Below are 19,991 nucleotides of genomic sequence, written 5' to 3' on the forward strand. Positions count from 1 at the left end.
TTTAACAAAAGTTCTCAAATTTTGAAAATTACGCTTTTCTGGATATTGAGTGAAATAAAAAATAAATAAAAATAGTGACGTAGGGCATAACGAAGTCGATGATGACTTTGTATATACAAGTAGGAATATATTTTACGATCTTTTGATCGGATCTGCACAGAAAAAGAATAAATTGTTTTAGTTTGAGGAAGCCACAATTTCTTTTGGCAAGTATACTTACTATTAAAGCATAATTAACAAGACTTCGAAGGTATACGACTTTAGATAAGATTATGATTAGTTGGAATGCTTAATTGGAGAAAATAATCATAACATGGGAACATGTTAAAATGCTTTTGGGTTCCTTCTCAATGCTAACGTGAAGAATCAAAGTATTTTTATTTGCAGAAGTACTGGTGAATTACATACCTATAAGACAGACTGGAACCCTTTAAGGAGAGAAGCTTCCCTAGTCCTGTTGGTTGGCCTTTCTAGTCTCAATCCTGTTGCAGTTCAATCTTGGATATTTAAGTTGTGTTCTTATCATCAAAGACTTCATTTAGAAAAAGAATAAAAATAGACTTTGTTAGAGAACTTAGACAATAAATAATTACAAAACTATTCTTTCTATAAAAAATTTACTCATTTTGATTAGGTTTTATTAGCTTTCTTACTCTACACACATATGTAACATTATATATACCTTGCCAACAGGGTTGGTTCAGTTGGTAAGAATTATGTACTGTGTGTCGCCTCACCAGTGTTCGAGTCCCGTTGTCAGTTGTTTCGTGTTGGTGGGTAATCTGTAAATCCGAAAAGGTCTAGGATTTGCCCTGGTGTGCGGGGTAGACTCTCCCTCCCCTAAACTTTTTCTTACACAAAAAATATAATAAAAAACCATTATATATACCTTCTTATGGGGTGGAATGAATATTCAAAAATTTCTCAAATATTTTAGTTGTTATTTACACTCGTGACCCCTAAAATTTTTCATGTTTTCACAAATTCTTGACATTTCGGAAATTACATAAACACACCATAATTTTCAGATAAAACCCCTTAATTATAAATGTTGACTTTCCAATTAACTTATTTTCCAATCTTGTGCCAGATTTCATTAGGTTTCAATAAATTCATCCTGCTCCTCCTCATCTGTAAACCTCTTTTTCCTTTTATTTTCCACCAAAATATCTTTACCATTACCATGATCTGCTTGAACTAGTACTTGGTGGATCACACCATTTAGCTTATGAGATCTATACGTAAAATTACAATTTCTTCTATAAATCCATCGTTTCTTATATCTTATATATGCAGACACATATAAATCATAAAATAAAAAAAAGTGCATGCAAAAATGCCCAGTTAATATCCTATATTCTATTATTTTATTCAATTTCTACTTCTCATGCTTCTACGAACATATGTGTACTGGAATTTCTGACTTTCCCCGCATTTACTAACACATAGAAATAAAAAACTAAGTGGGCAACCTTAAAATCTATAATTGAATGCCCTCAAAATTGAGAATAAGATCAACTAGGAGGGAGTAGTTGATCCAATTCAAATACCTTGATTCCCTTATCGAAATTACCCTATTCATGACTTATGTCATTCCTGATAAGTAAATAAAACGCAACTTTGGAGTCCTCTTACCAACCATATGCACGTCACATGATCGCTTTTGTTCAAACAAATAGTGACGTGAGGCAGTAACAAAATGGATGACGTTGAACGACTTTGTCACTTGTGCAAAGTCATGGAGTTGAGTATATATAATACAAGTCGAAGTATATATTTGACAACCTTCGATTGGATCTGCACAAAAAAGAATAAAATACTTCAGTTTGAAGCCACAATTTCTTTCTGTACATATATACACTAATTAATGATATTCCATATAACATGCACTACGTTGATGAAAGACTTAAACACAACTTTGGAACGGGGGATGCTTCATAGGAGAAAATAATAGTAATTAGTGGGAAACACAAAATTGGCACTTATACGTGTCTGTTATGGGCATAGTGGGACGTGTTCAAACACATAGTTGGTGTCTTTTGGGACGGTTTACGCTCTAGCCCTCGCAATAGGTCAAGGGAATGAATTGCGCCATATTCTATATTCAAGAATCAAAACACGAATTTTTTTTCTTTTATTTATTTATTTCTTTTCATGATTAAGTATTAGTATAAACTGTTTCCAAAGTCTAAAATTTCGCAGAATTCATTTTTTTAAACAAGAAAGCATTACAACAATTTTTTTTCTTCAAACAATTCCTCTGTTTAGATGGAGGAAAACTAATTCGGAATTTAGTTAAAATTCGGGAATTGAAAAGGAGAAATTGATATTTGCATTGTTTTTCAACTTAAGCATGAAACTTATTAAATGATGCGTTGAAAAAATAGTGGGAATTGGGGGTCGAGATTTCCGAGTTTAATTTCTACCAAAAGAAGCGTCATGTCACAATTTTTATTGAGCAAAAATTTATTTTTCCCTGTAATGTCTGTCTTTTATAAAATTCAACATACATAGATCAAAATACTAAAATTATTAGTTGCCAAAAATTGAACGATGGAGATCTAAATTCCGCCATTTTAGAATTCTATATAATTTTCAATTCCTTCATCCAAACGGAGGGGGAAAAAAATTAGTTCACATTCACGCACATAAAAAGAAGTTGGATCCAATGTGAAAGTGAAACATAGCATATGGCAAATTGGGATTATAATAATGAGGTGGATCCTTCTTATACGGTACTACCCTAGTTAGAATCCAAGGTGAAGAAGCTTATAAGGCTATAAATAGGGCTGTAGGCAGGCAAACCGAACTCACTGCAAAGACAAGCCATCCTAGTTATTCTGTGTTCTGACTTAAACCCCAATATCTAGAGTTTCCATTCCAAGCAAGCCATCACCATGGGCTCGGTCTCCACATCAGTCTGTCAAGCAGTCAGTACTACTACTACTACTACTACTACAAGTATTGAAAACATGGAGGCCTCTAAGAAGAACCTATTTGCCATGAGTGACGCAGAAATTTTGGAAGTCATTTATGCCACTCATGAAGTTAGTCATGACCACGATTCCTTTGACGTTCATTCTCTTTTCTCCATCACTCAAAGCATCATTAAGTGTTCAAAGCAGATCGTCGATAGTATCGACCAGAAGGTATGTATGGTACTATTATATATTACACCGTTGAGCTGAGTTTTTTGAGTATTAAAACGCTTGTAATTTATTGCTTGTGACTTGTTTTGCAGGTCCCCCAAGTATATGCTGAAAATATGGGTGGAATAACTATTGCACCCAGCTTCAGCACGCCCTTGTGCGTTTTAAAGTCCATAGTTCGAGAGGTAATTTCATTGCCTTCTAATTTATTTTCATCAGTAGGGACTCGAATTTGGGAAACATTATTCATTCTAACAATGAAAAGGATATGGAGAAAAAACAAATGTCACAAAACGAAACGCAAGAATGAATGAAAAGGATACATGATTAATAGTATATGTTTGTAGATATATTCTAGACAATATTAGTTATATTTATGTTAGTACATATACAACTCATCATAGTAATTAAATGTGCAATTATTTCAGGTGCCATGTAAGGCTCCAGGGGAAAAGAAAGCCCACGACGCCACGCTGAAAATACTTAGCAAGGTGTCAAAGTATTCATGGGAAGCGAAGGCTGTGTTGTCCCTGGCGGCTTTTTCTTTGGAATATGGAGAGTTCTGGCTGAGTGCCCAGCATCAGCAATCTGAGCAACTTGCCAAGTCTGTCGCATTCCTTAAGGGAGTGCCAATCCTTCTCAAGCCCGAAAACCTCAAGAAACGCGGCAGAGCTGTCACTGATCTCAACAATCTGATCATGTCCACTTTGGAAGTGATTGATTGCATCTTTCAATTGGAGAAACTTTCCATCACTTGTAATGATGTAAAGGAGTTGAGAGAAATCTTGGCAAATGCAAGGAAAGATATCTCGGTGAATGTCTATTGGTGTATCATTACAACTGTAGCTTGCGCCACTAACGTCACCCTCCTTACTAGTGATGAGTAAGTTTCATCCACATCTTCTTCATGCTTATACATCACGTACGCTTAATTAATCAATTGTTTAGGTTGACAATCAAACAATATAACATATACATCGCCCAAATATCATTTACCAAGAACTGATTTGTACGTAGTATAACTGTTTTAATTCATTCATATCAGGGGGAACTCACACGACCTCGTCCAGTATTCTCAGAAGATCACAATCATCCTCAATAAACTTAAGCAACAGCTTAGGATCTGCAAAGAGGAAAAAGGTGGGTTTACTTGATGAGCATTCACAAGGAAATACATACGTTGTTCTTGCAATACAATGCTGACATTGCTTTTTTGTATTATTTAATACAGAGAAGTTACGGACCTACATGAAGATCAAACCACAAATCGAAATTCCTACTGAGATTGTGGAAGTTATGAAGATCCTAATCTTTTTCAAGCATAATGCAGAGACAACCATTTTCGATGGTTCCATTAAGCAACTGGTTTGCTCTCTCATCATAGCACATTAATTTCTTTTGAATTTTGAATGAATAAAGATACAAATTTGTGTCATGCACTTGATTTTATAATTGCGTGCATAATGTTAATTTCTAACAGGTTCACATCGACATCCTAAGGAGGAAGAATGTGTTGCTGTTCATTTCGAGCCTAGAGATATCTGAGGATTATATTGCTCGTCTCAGACCCATATATGATTTTACAAAGGATAAAAATGAGTATAAGATTGTTTGGATTCCTATAGTGGAGAAGTGGACTAAAGATCTGCAACACAAGTTTGAGACCCTGCGGGCTAAGATGCCATGGTACACAGTAGGCCAGGCTGGTGCCCACATTGCAGGCATCAAGTACATCAAGGAGGATTGGAACTTCAATGGTAAGCCTATGCTGGTTGTGTTGAACACAATGAGTCAGCTCCAACATTTCAACGCTCTGCGCATGATTTGGATATGGGGATGCCAAGCCTTTCCTTTCACACAGGAAAAAGAAGAACAGCTCTTACTTTCTCTCCAAGATACATGGTTTTCCGCCATAATGGATGGCATTGACACTGAGATATCCAAATGGGTGAGTTCTTCCTAACAAATTGATGGATGTTCATTTTATAATTTACGTTGTCCATGCTAATTGCACATACACGTAATGCATGCACACGAAAAAAATCAAATAGATATAAGAAATTTGTTGTGTTCTAAAGTCTATAGGCAAACACTGTGTATCAAATAAAAATCGAACGACAATAAGGGTAAGCAAATGACTAAATAACTTCTGATTTGGTCCCTTCTTTTTTTTTTTTTTCTTTTTTTCCGTGGATGATTTTAAAGGAGAACCTTTAAAAAATAGGATTCAATTGCAGGCTGACGATAATATGTTCTCATGAAAAATTAGGATTTAAAGTGATCACTTTTCTTAAATGCAAAATCGCTCCGTTGGAAACTAACTCCATATATACATTTTATTTCCAACAGAACAAAGACGATTATATTTTCTTCTACGGAGGGGATTCAGAGCGGGTGAATCAGTTCAAGGAGAAAGCAACTGCCCTTATAAATGATGAAATAAAAAAAGAATCAAAGATTTCTATTAAGTTATATCCTGTGGAGAAGAACGCAAATAATGACGGAAGGGATGACAGCTTTAGCACCTTCTGGTCCGCCATAGAAAACATGTTCCATATCAAGGTTATCAACAAGCAGGTTGACGACGTGGTAAAACAAGTTCAGAAGCTGCTTTTCTACAAAGATGACAAGAGTGGATGGGCTGTTCTCATCCAAGGCCGTAGGCTTGTGACCATTGGTGGTTCGACAATGTATACGGTTCTCGAGCAATACCACACGTGGAATCAGAAAGTAACACTAACAGTAGAAAACTTTGGACAAGTTTTTAATCAAGAGCATGGGACGGCGGTGGCTGAAGGACCTGGTCACGTCTGCAGCTGCTTTAGCATCCCAAGTGCAACTGGAAGCACCCTAGAGGCCATGGTATGCTACGAGTGTGGCAATTCCATGGAGACATTCTTCAGCTATAAGTGCTGCCATGTGAAGAAGAAGGCGCCTTTGATCACCTACTAATTAATCATGCGCCACGCAACTACGATCGAGGTTTCAGAGGGTTAAGGAATGCATGTCTTTTTTCGCATTTTAGTTCGTGTCTTTATTTGATAAAATAATGGGCAACCATATTGTGTTGGTAATGTGATTGTGATGCCCACCGATGTTTGTTTCTGTTCCAAGTACTGCAATGTTATTGTGTTCTTCTTTTCAGTAATGTTATGCTTCTGAAAATTTTCCATGGTCACTCATGTTTCCCATTTAATGTATTATGTACCACTTTAGAATCTTATGGCCTTGGTATCAAATAAAGACTAACCAATCTTATCCAGCACCATACAGTATGCACGCATGAAGATTGAGAATTGACCTGGATGCGGTTCGTGAACCACAATTTCTCAGGCAAACCGCAAACCACCTGAGACATCGCAGTATTTCATTATTTGAGACCATAACCGTCCGCATGGTTGCAGTTAACAGTGATTAGGTGGAACTGCAACTCCGGTCGTTGTCCACAAAAAACGCGGTATCCACTGGATTGACGGAGAAAGAGGGAGAGAGGGAGAGAAATCAACGGAGAAAGAGAAGAGGGAGAGAGATGATAGAGAAAGAGAATGAAAAGAAATTGCATACCGTGAACAATTTCATTAACCCTCCGGGTATTACAATAAGTTAATTTGATTTCCTTGCCACTGCAGCTTTGTTTCAGCCTTTCGAGACTAAAAGTTATAATGGAGAATGGTACACAAAGAAATTTTGGACGTCATTTATTCCACTCATGAAGTTAGTCATGACCACGATTCCTTTGACGATCATTCTCTTTTCTCCATCACTCAAAGCATCATTAAGTGTTCAAAGCAGATCGTCGATAGTATCGACCAGAAGGTATGTATGGTATACTAGCTCTTAAACCTTCGGTTGGGTGTGTGAATATTGGGAAAATAGTGGGGGGAAACAAAACCATTGAGGTGATTTTTTGAGTATTAAAACACTTGTAATTTACTGCTTGTGACTTGTTTTGCAGGTCCCCCAAGTATATGCTGGAAATATGGGTGGAATAACTATTGCACCCAGCTTCATTCCACTGTTGGAAAATGCTAAAAATTATGGGTGTGGCATACCTTCACGTGGTGTTATTAGTACACGAGTTATAACATAGATGTACGATAAACTTGATATGTCATTACCTAGATTAATAAATAAACACACATGTTATAATATGCATGAATTAATAACACGCTGTAGTCATATAATGGTCACACCAAAAAATTACTCCATAAATTGAATGTTTCTCTCCCTGGTTCAAATAAAAAGTTAGTCAATCAATGGAACAAATTGACATTCATTTTATCGGGGAGCGTGTTGTCGGAAAAAATATTATTCCGCAGTTAGTGTCCTCCAATGAACAATTTGTAGACATTCTTATCAAAGGCTTTTCAGCTCCTTTCTCTTTCTCAGACATTGTCACAATCTCATGCTTGGCTGCTATATTCTTACCAAAGGCTTTTCAGCTCCTTTCTCTTTCTCAGACATTGTCACAATCTCATGCGGGGGGATGTTAGAGTCATATATCAGACACATCAGATTGTAACAAGTGGCACCATCTAAGCCTAGTTTTGTTAGCTCAACTGTTAGTGTTGTTAGAGTATTGTTGATGCCCAAAAATGGATGACCACTATTGGACCAAACTTAGGAGTGAGGATGCCTTTGGTTTTGTGGGCCATTCGGCAGACGTGAGTAATCTACAAGACAAAGAGCAATTGTGAGGCCTGATATCGGTCGAAGACTCTCTGACATTTAAATTAGCTTAAGGACGGAGTGATTAATATATTGGGCAAAGTAAGGGCTTGATAGCCAAAATCAATGTTACCTCGTTTTCTAGGACTTGAGAGCCCTTTTTATAGAAAACCAAGGTGGTAGACTTTGGTTTATTATTTCGATGTGGGATTGTGAGCATCGAGAGGCTGCCACCTGTCTTTACCCAAACTGGTGTGGCAAGTGCCTTCTTGAGCTAGATCGGTAGGTTAGGTTACCGAAGATTAACCTACTGCCGATGGTATATATGTTTAGCCTCAATGTTTGCACTGGGCTCTGTGGGCTTCCCTTGTAGGTCCCATGTTCCACATGGACTGAAACTAATGGCCGAGATCATATATGGTATAAACAAGTATCTCAATCTGTTAGAGAGGTTAGAGTGGTGGTTGTTATGCTAATGATCTATATAAACACTTTAATCAGTGTATTGTACAATCATCTGAGCTATTACAATCAATAAGATTATTTATTTTCTCCAGTGCTTAACAAGGAACAACTTGTGTAAGTTTATCCATTTTCAAGTTCAATGAGTAATATAATTTTAATCAGCCACAAGATCATCAATATTTTCAATGGAAGAGTGACTGCACAATAGAAGAAAAGAGTTTCATAATTTTTTTTGTTAAAACATTAAATAAAAAGAAAAGTTGTAAGCAAATATCAATATTTTTGGCTACATAGATACAAGCCCACTAATAATATAGTGATGCAAGGCAATGACGAAATCGATGGCGTTAGACGACTTTGTCACTCGGGCAGAGTCGTGGAGTTGTACAGAAAAAGAGTATTGTTTTAGTTTGAAGCCAGCCACATGCAATTTCTTTCGGACGTACGCTAAAGAGATGTCATATAAAATAATATATTATTATTAAAGCATGTTCCTTGTGAATATAATGAAAGGTCTACGACTTTGGATAAAATTAATTAGAGAAAACATTGTAATAATTAGTGGCAATACTTTAAAACTTTTGTTAAAGACTTCAACTCTTTCCCAGAAGGCTTCGACAGACAGAAGCCCTAAAGACCCTCATGAATAGGCGACTTTCTTATAGACTCAACACTCAGTTATCATAAAAAGTCTTCCTTAAAGAAAGAGGACAAGTTGACTTGCACAAATAGAAGTTGGATCCAATGCGAAACGGAGGGAGGCAGTCATCAGAATATCTAAATGCTGCAATATTATTGTTGCATATGGCAAATTGGGAATATAATACCGAGGTGGATCCTTGTTAAACGTTACTTACTGTCCTAATTAATTAGGTGTCCAAGGTGAAGAAGATTGTACTAGACTTGTATAAATAGGGCAGCAGGAAAGCAGGCACGGAACTCACTGCTAGGATAAGACGACTATTACAAGTTTTCTGTCTTCTGCCTTCAACCCCCAAGAGTTTTCAGGCCATCATCATGGTAGTCATAACAGTCAAAACGCCGGCCCCTCCAGCAGAAGCCAAGAATTTACAAGGTATTTATTTATGCCACTCGCGCTTTTTTTTTTCTTTCTTGCAAGGTGCATGCAGATGCATGCTCGAATAACCAGCATGGTGTCATATCATGGTCAGATGGTCTCTTGTTTCTTTGGTGTTGGTTGCCGTTTGGCACAATACAGAACATGTAATCTGCAATTTTAACAGTGGGGGTACATTTGTCATTTGGTTTTATTTATTTCAGAACAAAAGGGCAAGGCAGCTGAGATTCACGAGCAGGGGAGGGGAAGGTCCGGCGGGATGGGGATTTCTGACTCTGAGGAGAGATTCCGAACCTTGGTTTATCAGGATAACAAAAAAGTGAACCGCGTATTTGATGGTTCTAACATTGGCGCCCCGGTTGGTTTATCCTCAACTCTTTTATACTATATCAAAAAATACTAATAATAATTTCATAGATCCCTTTGATATCATAATTTTTTACTTGCTATTTTAAAATGAACTCGTTTCTTTTTGTCAAAATTTTCAAACAGGTTGAAGTCAAGAATTTTGATAAGCTGATCAAGGGCAAGAATCTGTATTTGTTCTTTTCGGGACTGAACCTTAATCATCTCGATATCCAAAAGCTCATGAAAATATATCTTGAGGGAAAGAAACCACCCAATAACCACAGGATTGTGTGGATCCCCGTTGTGAAGACGTGGGATCAACACAAGTTCGATAATTTGGTGGCTCAGATGCCGTGGTACTCAGTGGAGTTTTCTCATCCCGCACAAGCATGCGTCAAGCTGCTCGAAAAGGATTACAGCTACCACGAAAGGCAAATCGTGTTGGTGATAAATCCAGCAGGGGTGGTGAAAAACAAAAATGCTCACCCTGCGATTCTACGCGATGAACGATTTGCAGAATTTCCTTACTATACCTAGGGCCAAGGAACTAAGAAAAAGAAGAAACATGAAATCTTTTCGTGCAAACGTCTCAACAGCCTGTCAACTGCTTCACAAGATTGCATTGCAGAAGATAATAAACGATGGAAAATCATCATCGTAAAACGGTCTTTTATTATAATTATGTTGCTAATTAATGTGTGCTTCCACTATTTCGATATGTCTTTATATTAATTGTTGATATCTTATTGTTTTCGTTTCTTCTTTTGAAAATTAAATAATGTTTTCGTTTCTTATTTCGAAACCTGGCTCTAATACCAACTGATGTAGTGTGACAAATAAATGGCTAATACCACTGCTTAGAACATAAAACTCTGGAATCCATTGGGAAGATATGAGGAAACCTCAAGGTTTATTTGATAAACTGGAATAACAAAACATAACCCTAGCCACTGGTATAATATGTTTAAATACTCCTCGAAATCCTAGAAATAAACAAAGGAATTAAAATAAGAAAATAACAAAGTTTGCAAAAACTGTAAAAATTTTAAAACTGAATTTTGGACTACTAAATGATCTTGGATGCCCCAAAAAGCCCATGCATCATATAAAAGCAATGTGTTTTACTCATGACACCGTTCTCTTCGAATCAACCGGTCATGGGCCCGATTTTGAGCTCGAAGTCCAAATTTTCAGTTTGCCCGATTTGCCCTTGCACACGAGTCGCTCCAGCTCCTCTTTGATTGCTTCCGCCATTTGTTCTTGAAATTGGTACTTAGGTGACGAGGGCTAAACTTAAAAAATATTCAACCAAGAACGCAACAAACTTCACACACTCTAGAGCTTGACCAAATACTCTTATGACTAGTTAACTGTCAGATATGAATTATACCATACAATAACATACACAGAGAATACCAAGATGTACCTGCAAGCCTAGAGTATGACTAGTGACAACCTAGGCACTCAGAAGAACCCGTCAATCTAGGCATCCCATGTGCTAGCAACAACTATGGTGAAAGTGTGTGAAAACAGCATAATCAAGCAAACACCAAACAGCAGATAATGATGACTAGTCAAGTACAAGGATACAAACCTAGAATTCATACGATGACTAGTCAACCACAATTCATACGATGACTAGTTAACCACCAAGAACACAAACACAGAATTCATAGATGACTAGTCAACCACAATTCATACGATGACTAGTCAACCACCAAGAACACAAACTCAGAATTCATACGATGACTAGTCAACCACCAAGAACACAAACCCATAAAAATTATAGAGATGCAATCAGAAATTGTTCACCCAGAAACCCATCATTGGAAAAAACTGGGGGTCATCAACCGACCAAGCAATCCACTAAGTAGAAAAAGATTCGTACAAAGGAACACAAGCAAGCTCAAGAAAACCTAGATCTATTTAGGAAGATGAGCTATACCTCCTTTGTGCAATCTTCTTCTCCAATTTAGCAAAGCTTGAAGCTCAGTTCTTCATGGCAATGACAGCTCCTTCTCCAACTCATTCATCTCATGGCACCAGCTTGCAAGCTCTAACTCAGACAGAAACCAAAATTTGGATTCAAAGGAGAATGACCAATTTCTTCAACAAACCATACTCTTGAAGAAATCAATCTTGAATCTGACCTAGATATATATGAGAGAATGTTTGATCTAGCAAGATGAGATTTTCATATTTCAAATGCAGTTTTCAAAAAGAAACATTTTGGAAAACTCAAAGATGAAAAATATGAAGGTTACACTTGAGAAAGAAGACAAAGTTTACAGAGAAATTTTTCAAAACTTGCCTACAAAAGTGACGGCTCCCAAATGAGAAATGCATGTGTTTTTACACAAAAATTCCTAGGTTGAAATCGCACAAGGCAGCAGAGGACTTCGCAGAATAGGACAAAAAAGTGGGTAGGATCCAACTGGAAACAGTGACCTGGAGAACCTTACTAATGCAAAGGTTGACTAGTCATACGGAGAAAGGATGACTAGTCATACGGAGAAAGGATGACTAGTCATAATCTTCAGGAATAGGTTAATGCAATGCAAAACATACCTTTGTCAAACATAATGTTGTCCATCATAAAGTAGTCAGATAAGAACACCTAGAGATGAAATTCTTAATATAAACTTGAGCCTGAGAAAATATAATGATTGTCCTATTACAAACTTGTCAAGGGAAGCCAAAAAAAAATTACAAAATCCATACATTTACAGTTCTACATCATTATGTTACTAGAAATTTTTATTCATGGCGCATATGTCCCGTTGTGATGTTCTATGCGGCTTCAAAGGTTTTACTTTGTTGTGGTTTATGTTCTATGCGGCTTCGATTCATTGATAGGTCTAGTGACCCTTGGTTCCGTTAGATCAATTGACATTGTTGTATAAAGCACTCCAAGATCTTGTTATCAATAGACTATACAAATGACAAATGCAAACCAATAAGAAGAATCGAACGCACAACCAAGCAATAAAGCAAACAATCACAAAAAAACATAAGAATTTATAGAGGTTACACATTGTGCCCACGTCCTCTTTCGTAAATGCCCTGAGAAATTTCACCAATAATAAGAATAGCTTTGGTTAAGAAAACCCCATTCATTCTTATCAACCTTATATCTTTATTTATCTCACACCCTTGCTCCAACCCAATTTGATACCTCCCTTGTAATCTAAATGTTCAATGCAGCTCCCAAAAATCCTAATTATACCTCATAGGTTTTGGGTTACAATTTAACTTGAAATAGGAAGCGAAAGCCCATTAAAAATAGGATAAAACGACAAAAATTAGAGAGACCCGCGAAAACCAGTCGATCTCCAACTAGTGAGCACTCGGTCACCCAAACATACCTAAAATCATTGGAAAAATAATTGGTCTTCGATAAGGAAATGACAGGTCTCTGCATCTACAATGATTCTCTGGAAAATTCTAACCAGTTGGATGGCAATTCTCGACTGATCACCTGCTATTGTACGATCTATGCATCTCGCTAACAAAATCTGACCTATTACTAGATTTGTTAGTATTGGCTTTCCTTGGCAAAATTGTAATGTTGCTTGTAATTTTTAAATCCTACTCAAGCTCAGATGTTTAGTGTAGGTTTAGATAGGTTTAGACATAGCCATCTCAAGGTTGATACAAGTTGAAACTCATGATCCTTCATGCAAAGTGGCAAAAACCTCCTGTTGGGGTCATCAAGATCAACGTGAAATGTGCCTTTAGAGCCCATAATGGGACTGGTGGCGGTGGCTTAGTGGCGAGGAATGAGGATGGAGGCTTTGTTGCTGCAAAGGCTTGTCTTTTTTCCCTGGGTTGCATCACCAGCGCATGCTGAGGCCCTTGCTCTTAGGGAGGCGTTACAATTTGCTGGTGATATGAGCTTTAATCACTTGCAGGTGGAGTGTGATGCTTTGGAGCTTGTCCAATCGCTGAGCCGTACAACGGTGGATACTTCCTCAATTGGTTCTTTGGTGGAGGAATGCAAAGCGATCCTTGCGCTTTTGCCTAATACTTCCATTATGCATATCTCTATAATGGCCAACAAAGTGGCACATAGACTAGCACAACTATCTTTAACTCTGACCTCAGCATCCACTTGGTCATGGGAACCTCCTGTGATCATCACAGATACTTTGGTGGAAGATTCTATGTACTAAGTCTTTTTCTATCAATGGTATACTAGTGATTTACTCCTGAACTTGTACTTAACTTTCGATTTACCCTTCATTTTTTTTATATAGAAAATTAAGAATATGAACTCTCTTTTTTTGCCAATTTCCCTACTACTGTCTAAATCCGCAACATTTCATCTAATTTGCCGTTAAATATATAAGGGCAAAGTGGTTATTTTGTACGTTAAAAATAAATAAAAATACAATAAAATAATTTTATTATTTTTTTTTTTTTTTTAAAAAAAAAAAGAGTAGAGAAAATGTCATCCTCAGACTTCCTATTAGCCTCTGAATTTCTGCTTACCAACCCCATTTCCTATAAGCCTCATACCAACCCCCTTCTTCCCCAAAATCAAACACATCCCATACAACAACACCAAAACCTCTACCATATATTTGAACAAAAAAAACCCATATGTCCAAGGCCCGTGTCTTAGGGAAACAAGAACGGTGAGCAATCCCACATCACTTGGGGAGGGAAAGGTGAAGTGATTTATGTGTGTGGGCATTTCTCTTCCTAGCAAGAGGCATTTTGGGCAAGATGTGAAAGGACCCGCCTCGAATTTTCTCAAAATCTGAGACGAACCCTTTGGAATTCCTGACATCACCCTGATGTCAGGCCCACTTACTAAAAACTGAGACTTCCTGCCGAAATTTCGGCAGAGTCTCCCCTATAATTTGGACATTTCCCAAAATTTCAACCTGCATAAAAACGCATTTAATATCCACAACTGGCAGCATGCACAATATAATTTCATGCAAATTCTCATAAATGGCCTTCGGCCTTCCAATAATTCTCAAACAACTACCAAACAATTCAAATACCAAATATGACTAATATTTAGTCTGCGGCTGCACCTAATAACCTTAGGCTGCCTACGTACCCTCCTTGAGGGATCAAGCCACACGTAGTTCTTCCCTAAAAATCCAATTCCACACTTGGGCGATGCCTTATTTCATTTCTCTGGATTTCATATAATCTCCCCATACGCCGGTACAACCAACGCCACGTATGGGGCCTGTCAACACGCCGGATAACCTACGCCACGTGCGACAATGCCATACTATTATAATATCTCCCATACGCCGGTACAACCAACGCCACGTATGGGGCCTGTCCCAACGCCGGATAACCTACGCCACGTGGGACCTCAATATTCATATCACAAATCTCCCCATACGCCGGTACAACCAACGCCACGTATGGGGTCTGTCGACACGCCGGATAACCTACGCCACGTGCGACCTCAACACAATATCACATAATCTCCCCATACGCCGGTATGACCAACGCCACGTATGGGACCTGTCTCAACGCCGGATAACCTACGCCACGTGAGACCTGAACATCATATTACATAGCTTCCCATACGCCGGTATAACCAACGCCACGTATGGGGCCTGTCCCAACGCCGGATAACCTACGTCACGCGGGACCTAACTTTTACTTGGTGGTACTTGTAGTGAATCCAACATCCGAGGAGGTACCTAAAGTAGTGCGTATAGCACTCCAAACTGACACCCTAGACTCTGTTGTACCCTTGTACAACCATATATCATTATAGTTATATAAATTAATTCTAATATTGTGTAACCCTCCACAATCATCTAGCACCCGATAATCCCCCTAGAAAGGTGAGATTACTCTAGGAGACTCACGGTCAACCAAGGGTCAAACTACTCTAACCCTGGTCAACCGGACCTGCAGAACCCACGACCTCCAATTTCCGATCCAAAAGTCTCTATGGGTTCTACCAGGTATAGGACACTTGTCCTGCGAGTTTGGTTCAGATCGGACGGTCGGATCGCTCACGATCGCACGATCTGACAGTTAATATAAATTATAAACTTTAAATTATTTATTCGGAACGTCCGGGGCTCCGATTCACAATCCGTGAAATCCTACACGATCCTAGAAATACCTAGATCAACATATATTAAATTTGGGACCATCCAACAGTCCCAACCTATCGAACCCGGATAATGCGCAATATGCGAATATCCGTTCGATAGTCAAACGACGTCCGAATTGAGATCCGCGAAATCCTACGCACTCGTGACAACCTAAGGATCTCATCGGAATACAGTGCTACTTTTCTACAGTGCCCACGCGCCACCACACGCGCCGGCAGCGCGTGGGTGCCCAAAGCGATAACGCTTCGCCGGAAAATTTCAAAACCACGGCTCCAAACTCCTACCCTAGGTATAACACCCTATTTGGAGCCACTTTTGTTCTTGGACCTACCCCAAAAAGTGGCCGGAAATGGCCGATCACGGCGGCTGAAGTTTCGGCCGATTTTCAATTCAAAAATCGAGTTGTCTACGCTAAGAATCGATCTAATCCTACCCAACAGGCAGCTAGAGCATGAAAAATAGGTGAGAAACCATACCTTGCTCGTCGGATTTGGTGGCCGGAGGAAGGAGATCGACGGCGGCGAAGATCGGACGACGCCGGCCGCTTCTCCTCCATTTTTCGGCGAAACTGCGGCGGCTGGAGGCGGGAGACGGCTGGGGCTGGAAGAGGACGACGCCCCGGTCATTTTGGTACCTGCCCCGTCTACAGCCGTGGCCGGTGGCCGGAGTTGCGAGGAGAGAGAGAGGGAGAGCTGACGGGAGAGAGGGAGAGGTCGCGAGAGAGAGAGAGAGAGAGAGAGAGAGAGAGAGAGAGAGAGAGAGAGAGAGAGAGAGAGAGAGAGAAAAAAACCATATTTTATAAAAAATCTCATTTCGAAATATTTACGATTATGCCACTGGGCTTCTTTTGACCATATCTCTCTCGTTACAACTCCGATTCGAGCTCACTACGTGTCTATGAACTCGTCTCAGTACGACCTATCCAAAAATACTAGTCACTGCCCCAAACTCTCTCCGGTTAAAAATATGACCAAAATGCCCTTAAATAATTAAATAATTAAATAATGGTTAAATTTGGGGTCGGGGTGTTACAAGATGTCATTAGCTTGAGCCCAAAAATAAAACTGTGAGAGGGGAGGTCCAAAGCAGACAATATCTTGTTAGGGGAGTCACGTCGTGACAAATTGTATAGAGTTGGACCCCGACCGAAAGTGCTAGCGAGGATGCTGGGCCCCAAGGGGTGGATTGTAAGACCCATGTCTTGGGGGAACAAGAACGGTGAGCAATCCCACATCGCTCAAGGAGGGAAAGATGAAGTGTTTTATATGTGTGGCCACTTCTCTTCCTAGCAAGAGGCCTTTTGGGAAAGATACCATTAACTTGAGCCCAAGAACAAAACCGTGAGGGAGGAGGCCTAAAGTGGACAATATCTTGCTAGGGGAGTCAGGTCATGACAATATGCACTTATTAGAACACAAAAAAAAAAAACCCAGATCCATTTGATCAAAAATCGCACAAGGGGCTAAGGGGTTGTGGCGAGGTGGGTGATTTTGTGGGTGTCGGGGATGGACCTGGGGTTTTGGGGAAGAGAGAGAAAGTGTGTGATGGTTGTGGGGTGGTGGCTATGGGAGGGTGAGTTGTTGAGAGAGAGAGAGAGAGAGAGAGAGAGAGAGAGAGAGAGAGGGAGGCTGGGATGAGTAAAGAGGTGGTCGTTGGTTTGGGGTTGTGTTACGAAAAGGGATGCAGCGATGGTGGGAAGGGGGGATGGGTTGCGAATTAGTCTTGGGTGAGTTGCAGGTAGGGGTGGGCACTCAAACCGGCGAAACGGAAATCCAAACCAAACCGCACCGAACCAAACCGGAAAAAAACCGAGTTGACCAAAAAGTCAAAAACCGAACCGGACCGGTTTGGACCGGTTTCGGATCCGGTTCCATGTCTTCAAAAACCGAACCGGGCCGAACCGAACCGGTGAAACTAAAAAAATATATAATTTCAATATATATATTTATATTTAATGCTATATTTTTAATTTCACTAAAAAAAACATAATATTTATCCAAGTTCAATGTCAAAATATCTCTATTTTCTCACTTTAATATTTATTTTTTATATGAAATTGAATAATTTGTTAATTTTCAAGTAAAAAAATAATATTTCAGTTGAGAATTGTATTAAAAAGTAATTTAAAAAAATAATTTTTATAATCCGGTTCAAAACCGAACCGAACCGGAACCGGACCGAAACCGGTTCAAACCGAACCGGACAGTTTTTGAAATTTTTTTTATTAAAACCGAACCGAACCAAACCGGATGAATAGTATTGGATCGGTTCTAATTTGAGGCAAAAACCGGTCCAAACCGAACCGTGCCCACCCCTAGTTGCAGGTGGGAAATAGGTAGTCATGTTGGGGAAGAAAAAGGGAGAAGGGATGGGGGGTCTATGGGTAAGATAGGTTTTTGTTTTGTTCTTTTTTTTTTTAATTTTTTTCTAAAAAAAGATTTATTTTTAATGATTTAACTGAAAATTGAATTAAATGTTGATGATTTAGACAGTATGGGGGAAATTGGCAGGAAAAAAAAAGTTCATATCCTTAATTTTCTTTATAAAAAAAAAGATATGAGGTCAATTGAAACCAGGATACAAGTTAAGGGACAAAATACTAGTATACCCATCTATCAATGATATCGTTTCATTTCAAAAAAAAAAAGGTAAAGCACGTATTTGCATGACATTCATGTTTAACCATAGCAGTTTTTTTTTTTTTTTAGATGTTCATGCATTGCATTGGATTCTATATACATAAAACGTGCGGTTTTTATATTCATATGACTAGTGCACTCCCACTAGTCATTTGCACTAATTTGACTTCTTTTTTTCTCGATTTTACTTTTTGAGGTAAATAAAGAAAATATATTATGGAATTTTAAATTTTAAATTTTGAATTCTTTTCTTGGTAATATTCCTAAGATATGGATAAAATACAATTTTATCAATAAAAGTAAAGACTCACATAGTATACCAATTGATCAGATAAGCACCCACATTAAATTATGTACCTAACATATACAGGTAAATAGTACTGTTATTAGCAACAAAAATACTTAGTGGTAAATCGTGTTACCTATAAGTTATTAGGAACATAAATTAGAAGATTACTTATAAGTCAGATATAAAAATAAACAAAATAAAATTGTATTTTACCTATAAAAAAAGGTGCATAAAATACTATTACACATTATTGTGTATGCAATAGGCAATATGACATAAATGACTATTATCTGATTCAAATCATAAGGGACAATATTAGAACAAAAAACGATTTTAAAAATAAAATATGTCCAAAACACAATGAAAAAGGAAAAAAGAAAAAAAAAGAAAGGGCCACCACTACCCACACCGGCCAACTCCCAACCACATTCCTTTTTTCTCAAGCTTTTCTCTTTGTGCTTTTTTCATTATCATTGACTATCTCTCACTCTCTCAAATTGGTACAAGTAAATTCCATTACATTCATTCAGCAACGAAACCTTGAAAGGATCTCTCTCCCTCTCTGTATTCTTTGATTCATTTGGTGAAAACCCATTTGTTTTAGAGGCAAAAGAAGGGATGTGAAGTGGGCATAAGCCATGGCAGCTTCAAAACCAGAAGAGATAAGCCATCCACCAATGGACAACCCTCCACAATTTGTTTGGAAAATTAATTTGTCTCTCAAATTTCAAATTATTTCTCTTTATGCTTTAATTAATTAGGATGGATTGTTGGATTTTGGTTAATTGATTGAGTTTTTGTTGTGGTTATTTTGTATAGATTTTTTTGAATTTATTTATTTGTATATATTTTTAGTTTTTAATTAATTAATTAAGATTGTTGTGGTTTGATTAAATGATTAATATGGTGAATTGGTTAATATTTCAGTGTGGTGTTTATTTGTATATAATTAACATGGTGAATTGGTTAATGTGATTAATATAATGTTTTTAGCTTTTTTAAATATCGTTTTAGGCTTTGAACTATTGCGCCTTCTTTAAAAAATTTCTGGTTCCGCCGCTAGTTGTGTGCATGGCCTCCCATAGACCTCCCCTTCCCATGTCAATAATTCCTCACTTGAGATCCATATTTGAAGAATCTAAGACCTAACCTTCGCGCCTCTCTCTTTGCCAGCTCTCATTATCCCTCTCTCACAATTCAATCAACCATCGCACTCGCCATCCATCTCGTACACTGCTACTTCACATTATCGCA

At 38.2% G+C, this 19,991-nt stretch overlaps 2 protein-coding genes across 2 annotated transcripts; both read left to right on the plus strand.

The window, feature by feature from the left end:
• LOC18791914 (protein SIEVE ELEMENT OCCLUSION B) lies at positions 2,914 to 6,324 on the plus strand. The gene is made up of 7 exons (XM_020555028.1): positions 2,914 to 3,149; positions 3,242 to 3,334; positions 3,578 to 4,032; positions 4,195 to 4,289; positions 4,381 to 4,514; positions 4,630 to 5,097; positions 5,499 to 6,324. The coding sequence occupies exons 1-7, from the start codon at positions 2,973 to 2,975 to the stop codon at positions 6,099 to 6,101; spliced, it is 2,025 nt and encodes a 674-aa protein (XP_020410617.1). The 5' UTR covers positions 2,914 to 2,972; the 3' UTR covers positions 6,102 to 6,324.
• On the plus strand, positions 9,139 to 10,502 carry LOC109946705. Its single transcript, XM_020555311.1, has 3 exons — positions 9,139 to 9,357; positions 9,564 to 9,718; positions 9,853 to 10,502. Exons 1-3 carry the CDS (start codon positions 9,300 to 9,302, stop codon positions 10,243 to 10,245), a joined length of 606 nt encoding a protein of 201 aa, XP_020410900.1. The 5' UTR covers positions 9,139 to 9,299; the 3' UTR covers positions 10,246 to 10,502.

Source organism: Prunus persica, chromosome G1, assembly GCF_000346465.2.
Source record: "Prunus persica cultivar Lovell chromosome G1, Prunus_persica_NCBIv2, whole genome shotgun sequence".
Taxonomy (NCBI): Eukaryota; Viridiplantae; Streptophyta; class Magnoliopsida; order Rosales; family Rosaceae; genus Prunus; species Prunus persica.